Source organism: Mus caroli, unplaced genomic scaffold, assembly GCF_978045245.1.
Source record: "Mus caroli unplaced genomic scaffold, Mus_caroli_1 scaffold_1, whole genome shotgun sequence".
Lineage (NCBI taxonomy): Eukaryota > Metazoa > Chordata > Mammalia > Rodentia > Muridae > Mus > Mus caroli.
Genome location: NW_028227256.1, coordinates 13,645,623 through 13,661,349, shown reverse-complemented (window position 1 = coordinate 13,661,349; position 15,727 = coordinate 13,645,623). Strand labels below are relative to the sequence as shown.

At 42.2% G+C, this 15,727-nt stretch overlaps 1 protein-coding gene across 2 annotated transcripts; it reads right to left on the bottom strand.

Moving 5' to 3' along the window:
* Nucleotides 1-2,096: 2,096 nt before the first annotated feature.
* Nucleotides 2,097-14,862, bottom strand: Tmem70 (transmembrane protein 70). Of its 2 annotated transcripts, none has more exons than XM_021162685.2 (3): nucleotides 14,547-14,862; nucleotides 12,281-12,389; nucleotides 2,097-3,320 (listed from the first exon to the last, which is right to left on the bottom strand). In XM_021162685.2, the coding sequence occupies exons 1-3, from the start codon at nucleotides 14,742-14,744 to the stop codon at nucleotides 2,863-2,865; spliced, it is 765 nt and encodes a 254-aa protein (XP_021018344.1). In that variant the 5' UTR covers nucleotides 14,745-14,862; the 3' UTR covers nucleotides 2,097-2,862. The 2 variants fall into 2 exon arrangements, with proteins under 2 accessions (XP_021018344.1, XP_021018353.1); XM_021162694.2 differs by having other exon boundaries at nucleotides 12,281-12,386; nucleotides 14,547-14,861.
* Nucleotides 14,863-15,727: the final 865 nt, after the last annotated feature.

Below are 15,727 nucleotides of genomic sequence, written 5' to 3'. Positions count from 1 at the left end.
ATACTAGTAGCCAGGCGGTGGTGGCGCACACCTTTAATTCCAGCTCTTGGGAGGCAGAGGCAGGCGCATTTCTGAGTTCGAGGCTAACCTGGTCTACAGATGAGTTCCAGGACAGCCAGGACTACACAGAGAAACCCTGTCTCGGGGAAAAAAAAAAAAAAAAGAATTAATACTGGTTTTTAAAATTGATTTCAAATAACAAAAGGCCTGTGCCTGTCCATGGCCAGCTACCAAGGGACACTGGAATTACTTGACAAATTGCAACCAACAAAGCAATGTGGTTAAATGGTTAAACTGTTAAATAAGCACAGGTCCCATCTCCATACTGGTCTCATTTCACACCAGGCCTCTCAATGGCCTTCAGAGGTCATTGTAGCCACTCAGGGCTTCCTTGCCCCCAAACAAGATGTCTTTTGGATTATTCTGTTACAAATTAATAAAACCTTTTTCCCAAGTGACAAAGCACTCACATTTATGCAGGATATTTAAGCTCATGTGCAAGCGGGGCGGTACATGTCCTGGCATCTCAAATGAACTTGTTTCCTGGTTCTGCCACTTGTGAATGTCTTTTTATTTTGTTAAAGGTTAAACATTTGTATAAATTGTAAAAACTGGTGTATTCCTCCTCTGAAACCCTTCTGCTCTTAGTTCTTCCTCCACTTTTCCTTAATAAATCTACAGTGCTTTTGTTTTTTGTTTGTTAAGTGGGTATCATGAATACCAGAGAACAAAGCCCACCGAATCAACTAAGCAAGACTCATAGGGTCTCATAGAAATTCAAGTAACAAACAAGGACCATATATGGGTCTGAGCTAGGCGTGTATATGTTATGGTTGTGTGGACTGGTGTTCTTGTGGGATTCCCAACAGTGGGAGTCGGGTATCTCTGGCTTTAGCCTGCACTTCGGACCCCTTTCCTCCTACTGGGTTGCTGAGCCCAACTGTGAAGGAAGGTTTGTGCCCAATCTTATTGTATCTTTTTAGGTCATGTTCAATGGATATCCCTGGTAGGCCTGCTATATATATATATATAAAGGGGAGGTAGGTGAGAAGAGTGGGAGGGTGGGGTGGAAAATCTGCAGATGGGATGTAAGGTATGAGAGAATAAAAGTTTTAAAAAAATAAACAACTAAACATTAAGTGAGCGTGCTGGTGCTTGCTTGTAATCCTAGCAGTGAGGAAGCTGTGGCAGAATGAGCAGCTCAAATTCAAGGCCAGCCTGGGCTATATAGTGAGCATCCCTGTCTCAAAACAACCAAAACATTGTAAATAAGTCTCTTACTACATCAGAGACAACAAGAGGAGGTTGTTAAGACTAAAACAAGTTATAAAGATTGGAAATTCTGAAACTACTTTAAAATGTTGGGGCTGACACCAAACCCAGACACTATTGCATATGCCAGAAAGATTTTGCTGAAGGGACCCTGTTTTAGCTGTCTCTTGTGAGACTATGCCAGTGCCTGGCAAACACAGAAGTGGATGCTCACAGTCAGCTATTGGATGGAACACAGGGCTCCCAATGGAGAAGCTAGAGAAAGTACCCAAGGAGCTGAAGGGGTCTACAACCCTATAGGTGGAACAGCAATATGAACTAACCAGTACCCCCAGAGCTCTTATCTCTAGCTGCATATGTAGCAGAAGATGGCCTAATTGGCCATCACTGGGAAGAGAGGCCCATTGGTATTGCAAACTTTATGTACCCCAGTACAGGTAACCGCCAGGGCTAAGAAGCAGGAGTGGGTGGGTAGGGGAGCAGGGCTGGGGGGAGGGTATAGGGAACTTTCGGGATAGCATTTGAAATGTATATAAAGAAAATATCCAATAAAAGAATTTGGTTTGTAACAAAAAAAAAAAAATGTTGGGGCTGAAATGGTTCAGTTAGAAAGCACTCACTGCTCTTATGGGGGACCAGGGTTTGGTTCTGGATACCCACATATCAGCTTACAATGCTCTGTAACTCTGGGTCAAGGTGGTCGAACTCCTCTTTCTGGCTTGTGGAGGCAAACAAAACACTCATAAAATTGTAATAATTAAAAAAAACTAAAAACAAAACAAACAAAAACCCAAAACCAAACAATCAAGCACACACATACTGGGTCATGGTGGCAGGCCTTAATTTATTTAAGACCTTAATCCTTTATTTATTTAATGTATGAATGCTCTCCTGCATATACATCCACACACAAGAAGAGGCCATCACATCCCCTCATGTTGTGAGCCACCATGTGGTTGCTGGGAACTGAACTCAGGACTTCTGGAAGAGCAGCCAGTGCTCTTAACCACTGAGCCTCCGCTCCGGTTCTGATGTACCGCCGCCATACATGGCTCAGATGTGGTGGCACACACAGAAGCAGATAGATTTCTATGAATTCAAGGCCAGACTGGTCTACATAGTAAGATTCTGTCTAAAAACAAAATATATGTAAATAAATGTAGCCATACATATACCAGAATATACATGACCATCTACATTTTATTCTTAATTAAACATACTTTATTACATAGGAACACTGTCATGTAAAAATTTTTCAGAAATTCTGCTTGATAGTTTCAACTTCTGTTTTTAAGACAAGGTCCAGGATAAGCTCAAACCTACTACATTACCAAGGATGACCTCAGATTTCTAATCTTCCTACCTCGCTGGCCCATGTGCTGGGATTCTAAGTGTACAAAAGCATCCTGCTCTATGAAGGCCAATCCTAGGGCCTCACATCAGCAAACACAGTGCCAATTGCTGTGTCCTCAGCCCTTATACTTTTTTGTTTGTTTTGTTACTACAATCATTCACTAACAATAACAAAATAAAGGCAATCTTATTATACCCTGAAAATACATGGCATTTAAGCACAAATGAAGACCAGGTTCATTTTTCACCCTCATGCAGTTTCTTTTCATTGACTTCTTCCATATCAAAAGTGAACGGTTTGTCATAACCCATTAGATGGTTATAGTCTTCAGGGTTTAAAAAGAGTGCTGGATTAACTAATAGTGATTTTGTTTTAGCATAAAAGCTGGTGAATATATGTGCGCTCTCTGGAATTGTCACGTCGTCTTGGTGAAACACTGTGCTGGTTTCCGAAAGCATAACATTGTAAGTGACAGCTCTGTAAGTGTCACTTGTGGCTTCATGATACAACCGAATGACATAGCCTTTTGTAAGAAAGTGAAGCAGTGTGGGCGTGATCACCGTGAAGCTTCCCATGACGCCGTAAAATAAGACTTGCAAAGGCAGACTTCCAAACATCACATTATTTTGTGAGAGAAGGTACGGCAAGAATGCAAGGCTGAAAACACTTGTAGAATAAGAGAAACATTTCACACCTAAAGGGAAAAAAATTATAAGAGAATTAATAACTTTAAATTTTATAAAACAGTCTATTCTATTAATTCCTCCAACCTTTGCTTCCTATAGCAGTTACAGTTTGAAATCAAAATGTCCTCGAGTTTCATGTCCCTAGATGGTAGCATAATTTTGGGAAATTTTAGAAACTTTAGGAGGTGGAACTTGGCTATGACATTCAGGTTGGTTGGTGGAAACGGCCTCACCTGGCCCTTCTGTCTCTTCCTCCTATACCATGAAGTGAGGAAGCTTCTCTGCCATATACCCTACCAACCTGATGCCCTGTGCAAGGCTATGAGGCCGAGCAGCCATGGCCAACCCTTGGAAAACTATGAGTCAGAATGCATCTTTCCTCTATAATGTAGTTTTAAGTGCTTGGTCACAACGACAACAAAGCCAATAGAATAATCATTCTACCCACAATAGCAGCAAGATGTAAGCGCTTCTTACGTGCCTGGTTCTACCTTATGTCTTAAGCAGTTCACTTACTCCACTCATAAAATATATAGAAAATGCCCTAAGAGAGGTATATAATTGTTATCCTTGCTCCATGTAGAATATGAGAATTGGTGAGGCAGGAGGATTACAATTTTGAGGCCATCATAGACTATATGGTAAGACTGCTTCTGGAAAAGCCAGAAAAGAGAAGGACAGACAAAAGTATATGAAGTACTCCATAGGGTATATTTGCTCAACATGCTTACTGCCCTAGGTTGATCCCGAGTACCACCAACATTTTAAAATGAAAACGTGAGAACAAGAGAAGCTAAGTGGCTTGTCCTTGTAATCCCAGTGTACAGAGGTAAGGGCTAAACAATGAAATGTAAGGCCAGCCTGAGTACAGAATGAGGACCTGTCTCCCAAACCACAGAAGGCTGGAGAGATGGCTCAGGAGGTGAAGTGCTTGCTGTCCAAGCATGAGACCCTGAGCTCAGATCTCTTGCACCCACAACAAAACTGAGCATGGAAGCACAAACCTGTAACTCCAGAGTTGGGGAGGCAAAGACCGGCAGATTCCCACAGCTTGCTAGTCAGCCAGTCTAACCAAAATGATGATCTCCAAACTGGGCATGATGGCACATGCCTTTAATCCCAGCACTCAGGAGCTAGAGCCAGGCAGATCTCTTGAGGTCAAGCCCAGTACAGATGGAGTTCCAGGACAGCTAGGAAACAGGGAAAACCTGTCTCTCAAAACAAAACCAACCCCAAATTCTCCAAGTTCAATGGGAGTTTCTGTCTCAGAAAATAAAGTAATGATCTGTTGTAATTAGCTTTGACCTTAGCACAGTCTAGTCCCAAGAGACAGCAGTCTTGGTTGACAGCCTGTGGACATGTCTAGAAGGGATTGTCTTGATTATTACTTGATAGAGAAGGGCCCAGTCCACTTTGGTGGCACCATTCAAGTCAGGTGTCCTGGGTTATAAAAGAAACCTAGCTAAGCCCGAGTCTGTGAGCGAGTGAGCGAGCCAGCAAGCAGCATTCCTCCAAGGTTTCTCCTTCCAGGTCTTGCTTGAGTTCCTACCCTAACTCTCAGTTCAATGATGCACTGCAGCACATAAGCTGAAAAAAATCTATTACCCCCTCTAAGTCGCTTTTGGCCTGAGCACCATGTAACAGCAACAAAATGAAGAAAGAACAAGAGCAATAGAGGAAAATACCCGGTATCAGCCTCTGGGGGCACACTCACAAACATACACACACACATGCACACACATTCAAGTGTACACACACAAAAGGGAGGGAGGAGGATGAAGCAATTGTCAATGACATACAGCTAGTTACTAAGTAGTTGGAATTCAAGTAATTTGACCATTCATGAATGAGGATAAGGCAGGAAGGTTGTGAGTTCGAGTTCAGCCTTGGCTATGTATCAAGACTTTGTCTCAAAAAATAAAACAAGCAAAATAATTTAAATACCATACACTTAGAAAATATACACAGTGAAGAGTCTAACAAGTTGATTATAAAGTATATTTGGGGAAAAATATCAATGAGACAATGAGATAAGGGTTAATCCTCTCAGATATTAAGATCTAATAAACTATAAAATGGAGTGGCAAAGGTTCACAAAAGAGAGAGAGCAAAAGAGAGAGAGAGAGACAGCCAGACAGACAGACACTAATGTAACACTGGTGCATCCATAAAGAGAGCAAAATAGAAATCCCCAACCACATTGAATTACATGTTGAAATTTAATAGAGAATAAAGACATATCTAAAATCAGTGGGTAAGCCAGGCATAGTGGCACATACTTTAAGTCCCAGCACTCAGGAGGTGGATCTCTGAGTTGGAGGCCAGCCTGTTAGCATTCTGTCTAAGGTCCACCCCACAGTTACCTGGCAACAGCCAGGTATACCTGACTCACTATAAAAGGGGCTGCTTGCCCCTCTCCTCATTCTCTTGCTCTTCTTGCTCTTCCTCTTCCCTTCCCCCTCTCTCCCGATTCCCTTCCCTCCCCCCTCCATGTGCTCATGGCCCTTCTCTTCTCTTCTCTTCCCCTCCGCTCCTCTCCCCTCTCACCCTCTCCCTCTCCCCCTCTCTCTCTGCCTCTACTACCCTCTTATCTCCTCTCCCCATGCCCTTAATAAACTCTATTCTATACTATACCATTCTGTGGCTGGTCCTTTAGGGGGGTAAAGAAATGCCTCGGCATGGGCCTACCTTCCCCGTACTTGGCTACACCTCCATAAAACATATACCCCCTCTCTTTATCTTTTTATAAACACATCACAGCCTGATCTGCAGAGTGACTTCCAGAACAACCAGGGCTACACAGAAAAACCCTGTCTTGAAAAAACAATAAAGAAAGAAAAAAAGGAAGGAAGGAGGGAGAGGAGGTGAGGGAAGGGAAGGGAAAAGGGAAAAGGGAAGGGAAGGGAAGGGAAAAGGGAGAAGGGAGAAGGGAGGAGAAGGGAGAAGGGAAGGAAAGGAAAGAAAAGGGACAAGAAGGAAGTAAGAAAAGAGGAAGGAAATCAGTATGTAAAAAGATTAACTTTTTAGTAAACGATGTGAGGTTTAGGAAAACTGGATATAGAAAATGATAAAACCTTGGCTCAGATTAAGGCATTTGCTGTACAAGCTCTGACAACCTAATTTCAACCCAAGAACCAACACAAGGATAGGAAAGACCTGCTGCTCTTTGACCTCCAAATTTAAAAACTTAAAAAGAAAAGTATAAATTCAATCCATCCTTTATACCATAAGCCGTGAAAAAACCCAGAGTGCAGAGATTGAAGTGTGAAGAAAGAAATCACAGAGGTACCCATATCCTTGAAGCCCTTTATAATCTGAAATAGAAAAGTTTGAAGTATGACTCAAAATACTGAAACAAAGCTGTACATGATGCCACACACACATGTAATCCTAGAACACAGGGCGAAAGCATTCACAACTAGTTCCTGCTGTACAGCTGGTCTGCAGCGAGACTGGACAGCATGACATCCTAGTATAAGCACACCAGGGGACACTCAGTAGTCAGGGCTGGTAGGGCTCTTTCAGGACTCAGTTCTCAGCAGACACAATGAGATAGATACTCACAACTGCATGCATTTTTCAGCCCCTAAGGGATCCAACTGACTCCCTAAGGGCTCCTGACTCTGGGGCAGGTGTATTCATGTGCACATACTCCCATAATGACACAATAACACATGTATGTATTATAAAATAGTTAAAATATTTTTTGAAGTTCCAGGATCAACCAGGGTCAAATGACTGACAGTCTAACTATATTTTTTAAAAAAAGAAAGAAAAGGAAAGGAAAGAGGAAAACAACATAGTGTATCATGTTTGAGGCCAGTCTGAGATACATCCATCCTTGACAGAAATATTCTGAACTTATATCAGAAGGATGAATGTTTGTGGAATGAGAAAACCAAAAAGCTTGACATTTCAAGGGAAAATACGGAACTGTTCCTTTAAATAAATTAGCACAAAAAATCTCAATTCGTGAGATACATGTAATTAAAGTAAGTATTACTGCTTTCCCCAACACTGACAAAAACAGAAGTCTGACAACTTACTGTTCACAAAAGTGGAACGAAGCCGTCATTCTTATCCACTGCTACTGGCTGTTGTTTACTGCCTCTCCTCTTCCCACAGGTGCTTGATATGACAGCAGCATGCACAGGATAACTGAGGACCATGCTGACTCCTATGTAACTCTCTCAGCCCTTCCAAAATACCTTCCCCATTACTTTTGTTACACTGTAGTAAGTTAGTGTCCCCTAAAACTGATGCCTACAAGAATTTTATAATGTGTCCTTATTTGGAAATAAGATCTTTGTAGATCTAAAGAACAAAATGAGATCATGCAGGATTAAGGTGGGCTCTAAATCTAATGAAAGTGCCCTTATAAGGACACAAAAAGTAAGAGATGCAGGGAAGGCTGCCACAGGAAGAACAAGTAACAGTCACAGGCAAATTATAAGCCAAGAATGCTAAGGTAGCCAGGAGCCACCAGCAGGTTAAGGGGTAAGAATACTACTTCCTAGAGTCTTCAAGAAATGTGACCCAGGTCACACTGTAGCCCCCAGACCTGTAAGAAAAGACATTTCTCTTGTTCTCAGTTACCAGAAAGAAACTAGCAGATAGGAAGGTGCAGCATCAGGAACTGCTGGAATGTGGCCAACATTCACAGGCCATTCGGTTAGGAAAGCTCAATGAGCTCTCTCGTCTTTATCCAGCCCAGGACCCCACGTATGGAATGGCAAACTCACATTTAGGGTGGATCTTCTTCCCACATAAACTAAGCTGATGTAGGGAATCTTTCCCAGACACGCTCAGAGATCCCTTCAGTCTGACAATCCTCCTGCTTGTACTAAGTATTCTGCACCTAGGATATATGTGCTCCTTCCACACCTCATATCAGACTTTACTCATCAGACAAGGCATTATGGGAAGGCCTAATGGAAAGGTATCCCGATAAGACCAATCTGTCTCCTCAACGTGAACTCACATCTAACTTACAACTTAGAAATACTGCACTAAATATGTGGTCTATTCATCCTTTCTTCCCTACCAATGTTAAGACTCTACACTACCTTTAAGTATAGTATCCCTAACACAGTGCCCCTGGTACAACACATAGCAGATATGGAATCTGTAATTATCTGAGACTGCATTAACAATGAGGGAAGCCTTCAAGTGTTTACCATGGAGCAGTTAATGCTCCAAATCACAACGCTTCCCAGGTACAAAGTAGCACCAACCTTTGACAAGCAACTTTCCACTTCTACTACCCAGAACAAAGACTCAGGGAACAACTTCCTCTACCAATTACAATTGTATTTTGTTTTGGTTTTGGTTTTTCTTTCTTTTTTTTTAAGATTTGTTTTTTGTTTTTTTTTGTTTTTTGTTTTTTGTTTTTTTATGTAAGTACACTGTCACTGTCTGCAGATATACCAGAAGAGGGTGTCAGATTCCACTACAGATGGTTGTGAGCCATCATGTGGTTGCTGGGTATTGACCTCCGAACCTCTGGTAGAACAGTCCATGCTCTTAACCGCTGAGCTATCTCTTCAGCCCTTGGTTTTGTTTTTCAATACAGGGTTTCTCTTGTATAGACCTGGCTGTCCTAGAGCTTGCTCTTGTAGTCCAGGCTGGCCTCAAACTCAGAGGTCTGCCTGCCTCTGCCTCCCGAGTGCTGGGATTAAAAGTGTGTGCCATTACTGCCCAGCCAAAAAAGTTTTTAAATCATTATGTTATCTGTTGGTGTTTTGTCTGTGCAACCCATGTATACCTGGTGTCTGTAGGAAGGAGTCAGATGCCATGGAATTGTAGTTATAGATGCTTGTTAGCCTCCATGTGGTTACTGAGAATTATGTAAGAGCAGCCAGCACTCTTTTAAACACTAAACTTCTGCCTAGCTCCAAAATTGTAGAACTTTGATATTCCAGTTATACTCTTCCCACAGACATTATAGCTTATCCATACAAAAATTAATCCTGGCTTTCTCCTTTACGAACAAGAGTCAAGGAAGGATACAGTACAAGTCAATAAACCTTCCTATATAAACCTTCAACTCATTAAGACTTTTGAAGAACTTTCTAACCCCTAATGATAATAACCACTGAATTGCAATTCTAAAGTCAGTAGAATAACTGGTCCTTATTCCGAAAAAGTTATAGATAGCTAAAATTTTAAGTGTACTGTAATGTAATACCATATACTTGAAAACCAACAGATTTCCAGAGTTAAATTTTACAGTCATTTTATACCAACATGAGTAAATGTAGGCACTGAAATGCTGTGGCCATACAGCAATCTGCAAGGTATTTCTGATTCCATTCCTACTGAGGTTACTAAAATACAGGACAACTCTGAGGACTTATAAATCATATAACTTCACTAGGTTCTTCTGAGTGTCTCCACTAAACTATGACCAAAGTCAGTAAATAGCTTTACTGAACTTATTCAATATGCCATCTTTTCCTTCTCTACAATAACCCTCTATCCCCTGCAAGAATAAATAAGTCTTCTACAAATTCCAAGAACTGAACAAACATTATTTACAGATTTTGGAAATATAAAACATTCCACTCAATGCTCAGAACTGAACATAGGACTTTAAGCCCTAGGCAAGTAAGTATTCTAACCACTGAGCTACACTGCCAGCGCCACCCCCATTTTAAATGTTAAATTTAGAAACATTTAAGTAAAAATGAGGCCAGTGAGGCCAGATGTCATTACAGGCCCCTGTCACCCTGTGACTTTTATTTTTTGGAGACAGAGTTTCACTATGTAGCTCTGACAGTCCTCTAACAAGGCTAGCCTCAACTCAGATACACACTTGCACTAAAGTTATGCACCCCCACGCCCAGCTTCAAACAACTATTCTAAAGAGGTATAACTAGGGCCAGGTTGCTACATGCACTCCAGTAGTGACCCCGAGAACCTGAGTGCTGTCCCGAGGCGAAAAGTTCATGGAAACTTAGTCTCCTGGAATCGTGGCATCCTGTATAAAGAATGCTCCAATGTCCTTGCTTTAGTTGGTAAACGGATCTGTGTGTTTTCCCTTAATAATGCTTTATTATAAGTGCTCCTAAGCATTGATTTTTTTTTTTTTTTTTTTTGGTTTTTCGAGACAGGGTTTCTCTGTATAGCAGGGGCTGTCCTGGATCTCACTTTGTAGACCAGGCTGGCCTTGAACTCAGAAATCCGCCTGCCTCTGCCTCCTGAGTGCTGGGATTCAAGGCGTACGCCACCACGCCCGGCTCAGGATTGATATTTTGACATATAGCTAAATTAGATTCTAGGCAGACCTTGATCCGACCTTGGGCATGGATAGCTAAGTCACTGCCCTACACAGAAATTTACCATTATCTAGAAAGAAGGAAGTTTGTGACCTAAAGAACCAGAGTAGATACTTAGAATTATAGATAGCTGAGTTACACCCATACACAAGTATTTACAATGGCCTATCCGGAAGGTGGACTAGAATAGGAACTAAGGCAAGGGCAGGAAGCCCTTGCCCCTGGCTTCTAAGATTAAGTGGACCTTAGGTGGAGCTGTTTTTGATCTCAGTTGTTAACATTAAATTTTATCCCAGTTGGTTCTCACCAGTCCTTCCGTGTTTGCATTCCTGTTTTGTGTAAGAATCCAGTAACCTTTCTGTACCTTGCTGGTTGTGTCACCCAACTTCCCTATTTTCTTCTGTATAAAAAGTTTGATGCTTGATTTGACAAGTTACATTCAGATCCACACTCCCTCGTGTCCAGTCTGTCTGTCAATTCCCCCTGACTCCTTGCCCACTAGAGACCCGTTCCACCAAGACAAGGGACCAAAAGGGTCTGCGGTACCAGGTATACAAGATAGTCAGGATCCTTCTCAAAACAACAACATAAAAGAAGTATTACCAGGTTTTTGGTCACAGCTTTTGCATTTGATCAAATACTGAAGAAAGGCAACTTAAAAGGAGGAAAAGGCAACTTTATTATTTCTGAGCTCTCAATCTACAGTTGCTTAGTCCCTATGAACTTGGGTGAAACATCATGCCAAAAGGTGTACGTACTGGAAGACCTTCATGGCAAACTGGAACCAGAGAGAGAAGGAAGGGAGGAATTGGGAACAAGATACTCCTCCCTCCAAAACTCAGCCCCAGTGACCCACTTTCTAAGAGGAAGGCCTCTTTTAGGGTTTCCAGAACTCTCAAAACAGTGCCATCAGCTGGGGAAGTTAGGCTATTAAATATAAATAGATTATATTTATAAATATATCATTAAGATAATTATTAATATATTAAATACATGAGCTGCTGAGCTCAAATCAAACTGTAACAATCTTCTTCCACTTCTCTTAGAATACTCACATAGTTGTATTTGCCTGTTGGCGATTCTAAGACAAATAATGATGGAAGGGAAGCTTCAGTGCCTAGGTATCAAATCACACTACAACTCCGCCTTCAAACATCACTGAAACCCTAAAAACAAAGTCTCAACCTCTACACTGTTTCAAAAAGCTTTAAGGAAAAAAATAATTGAGACATGCTAAAAAAAAAAAAAAGCCAACAACAACAAAAACAAAACAAACAAACAAAAAACAAGGTTAACTAACATATGCTAAAAAAGGTTTACTCTGGGGCAGGGACAAGCCCCAGAGACCTCAACCCCATGCAAAGAGGCAATTGAGTAAAGCTGGGCCTGGGAGAGGTGGTCTTCCCCAGGAAAGAACACATCAACTGGTTTTCCATCACAAAATGGTCAGCCCTGAAAACACAAACAAGTAACACTGTATCCATTCAACAAATTATAATTAGAAATATTTATGCATATACATATATCCATGCAATAACTGAGGATAAGACACCATGAATTTGAACGAAAATAACAGGGGAGGGGATATAGGAAGTTTTGAAGGCAGGAATGGAAAGGGAGAAGTATAATTATTTTATAATCTCAAAAAGAAAAAGGAAAATAAGGAAATAATCTCACTTCAGACTACTCACCAAATATCGTTCGGGCCAGGTTTCCAGTATAAATCAGCCTGCCATCTTCTGGTTTATCAACTTGTGTATGTAAGCAGCGGACACATCGTCCCCAACAAACAGGTATCTGCTGAAACAAGAAACCATTGAGTAACTGGCTGTTTGAACAAATTTTTATTTTTATCAATGTTGTTTTTTATTTCATTTAAATATAACAAAGAGAACTTGTTACAATGTCATGCAAAGAATTCTCTCAAATAACTAGAGGATTCCCAGGCTTCCTGCCTGCCACTCTAGCCAATCAGAGAACTCCAGAGTCAGAGAGATCTTATCTCTTAAAAACCAGGTTTCAGGATGGAGAGGCTCATTGCTCTTCCAGAGAACCAAGGTTCAGAGTCCCAGCACCTTCTGCAACCCAAGCCCATGGGATCCATGCCCTTTCTGGGCCTTCATAAGCACTGATTGATGTGGTTCGTTCATTTGTATGTATGTATGCATGTATACACATACATGAAAGCAAAACACCCATACATATAAAATAAGAATCGTGCTGCACAGTGGTGGTGCATGCCCTCTGACTCAGCACTTGGGAAACAGTGGCAGGCTGATCTGAGGCCGACTTGGCCTCAAAAAAAAAAAAATCTTAAATAAGATTGAGATAGAAGACAGTCAATGATGGCCTCCACATGTATGTACACAAAGATACTACATAGGCAAAAACATTTGTTTAAATTAGCTTTAATAATCTAAGAAAATACAGAAGGCATGACTGCACATGTCTTTGATCCCAACATTCAGGAGGCAGAGGCACGTAAATCTGAGTTCAAGTCCAGTCAAAAAACAACAGCAAAAACAATCTTAGCAAAATACTGTAAATTGAGGGGTTTGTTTTGCTTTGTTTTGTTTGGTGGGTTCGTATGCACAGGGATGTCCAGAGATCAAACTCCCATCCCAAAGACAAAAGCCTCCACAGACTAGGCTTCTCCTACCACCCCTGTGGTTAGTACTTAGGAACTACTTACATGAATAACTAGCATTTTTAAGGCTGTCTCCCTGAAAGCCTTGCATATACCTTGTACCCCATTTTGGTCTTGAAGATCAAGTCTAGTCACCAATGTGGTCCATGTTGGCCTCCAACTGACCATGAAGTTCATGCTGACCCTCTGTCTGAGCCTCCAGAGCTAATACTGGGACTTTTTAAAGTCTGTGCCACTACCATACTCTGGGCCTTCGATCTCTTAGCAAGAAAGCTTGCTTGAAAAACTGCTTGAAAGCTATATGAAACAGGAGTTTCCCAAGTATGTAAAAATTAGCATCTAAAAATGAATTTCACATTGCTCACATTTAAAAATGCAAAAAAGTATGCCTAATTTGTGTTGAAATTAAGAGTCCAATATCTCGAGACCCTTGGCTTATAGCACACACCTTTAATCTGTGAGTTTGAAGCCTGCACCAGCCTGGTCAACGACAGATCAGCCAGGGTTACACAGGGAAACCTACCCACAAGCAACTAACAACAAATAATTCAATTACCACTTTCAGCATTTCTTAAAAGTTTTTTAAATTCTTATGTATTACAATGTAGTTTAAAATACATAAAATTCTTGCCGAGCCACACCTTTAATCCCAGCACTCTGGAGGCAGTGGCAGGAGATGTCAGAGTTCAAGGCCAGCCTGGTCTACAGAGCAAGTCTCGGGTTAGCCAAGACTACACGTAAGAAACCCTGTCTCGAAAACCCATAAAATTCTTACATTTTATAGTATAGTTTAACATACTACGTACTTTGTTCGATAACACCCACACCCCACCTTTCACTCAGTAATCAAAAAAATTCCTAAAACCGGACAAGTAACACAACTTAGGAGGCTAGCTCCACGTGCTGCATCAATTTCTTAGCACTTAGCGCCCTTCTGACCTTTAGCTCTAGAGTAAGAAATAAGTCCCTGCGCAGCAAAGCACATCTTTAATCCTAGAATGGGAAGTCAATAGGTAGGCGAGTCTCTGATTTCGAGGGCAACCGGGTCTATATAGCGAATTCAGGACAGGCGAGTCTACAAAACTGGGACATCCTGTCTCTGAAAAACAACAACAACAACAAAAAGAACCACTTGTGGTGCTTTAACAGCCTTCGTAAGGAGAATCAATCCCTGGATTGACAGCAGCAGTGGACCCCGAGGTCGAGGCCTGCTCCTCCCAGGCCCGCACCGGGAGTGTCCCCTCAGCACTGGAGTTCCCAGACCGCATGCTGCGCCCGCTCCCCGTCACCACAGCCTACGAACGGCCGACCTGCGCTCGCCCCGATGGCCTGCAAGACTCGGCTAGCGGTAGATGCCCGCCGCTCCGCAGCCGCTCTGGCTTGGCTAGCGAGGCCGCACGCCAGGAAGCGATCCCGGAACCTCGGAGCGCGGCGGCCACACACCACGTCGTCCTCGTCCGGCCCGGCCATAGGCCCGCTGCCCACCGGCCGCCCAACCCCAACAGCATGCTGCGAGTTGGAGAAGGTGGCCGTCAGTTCCCAGCTGCGGCCAAGGACACCAAAAAGCGATTCCGCTCAACAGTGGCCCCCTCAAGAGCGGTGAGGCTCCGCCCCTTAAACTGAACACGCGGCCGGATTGGTGCCCGCGCGTGCGCAGAAAATGCGGCCGGCCTGCAACCTTCTCCACCTGGTGGGTTCCAGGCAGCAAAGGACCCAAAACCCCAACTCCCTGCCTAAGATGATGGGCTTCAACCGAGTTCCTAGTATTTGGTCGGCTTTTGACGGTGTGCAAGGACAGAGTGTGTAGGCATGTGAAAAAGACAGTGACCAGAAGCCTAAATACTTCGTTCTCATGAAAGTCACTTTATAGGTCCTAAAAATGGTTTGGGAAAATGATTTAGCTTCGCAGAAGTAATTGTAGCATATCAGCCCAAAAGGAATGTAGTTTAAAATACTTAATGTTATAATGTTTAAATACTTTGTATGCTATAATATGCTATTAACAAAATGAATGAATGATTTAGTCCCAGCACTTGGGAGACAGAGACAGGCGCATTTCTGAGTTCGAGGCCAGCCTGGTCTACAGGGTGAGTTCCAGGACAGCCAGGGCTACACAGAGAAACCCTATCTCGGAAAACCAAAAAAAAAAAAAAAAAAAAAAGGAATGATTTAATGATTTAACTTAATTCCACCACTGAGATAGGAGAAAATAGAACTTTTTCACATAATTTTCGATTTTGTTGACAGATTTTTCTTTTATTTTTGCCCATTAAAAACGTCGTGTCCGAGCTGGGTGTGGTGGCGCACGCCTTTAATCCCAGCACAGGCAAAGGCAGACAGATTTCTGAGTTCGAGGCCAACCTGGTCTACAGAGTAAGTTCCAGGACAGCCAGGGCTATACAGAGAAACCCTATCTCGAAAAAACAAAACAAAAAAACACAAAGAAACAAACAAACAAAAAACCCCATCGTGTCCAAGGTGGGGAGTGTAT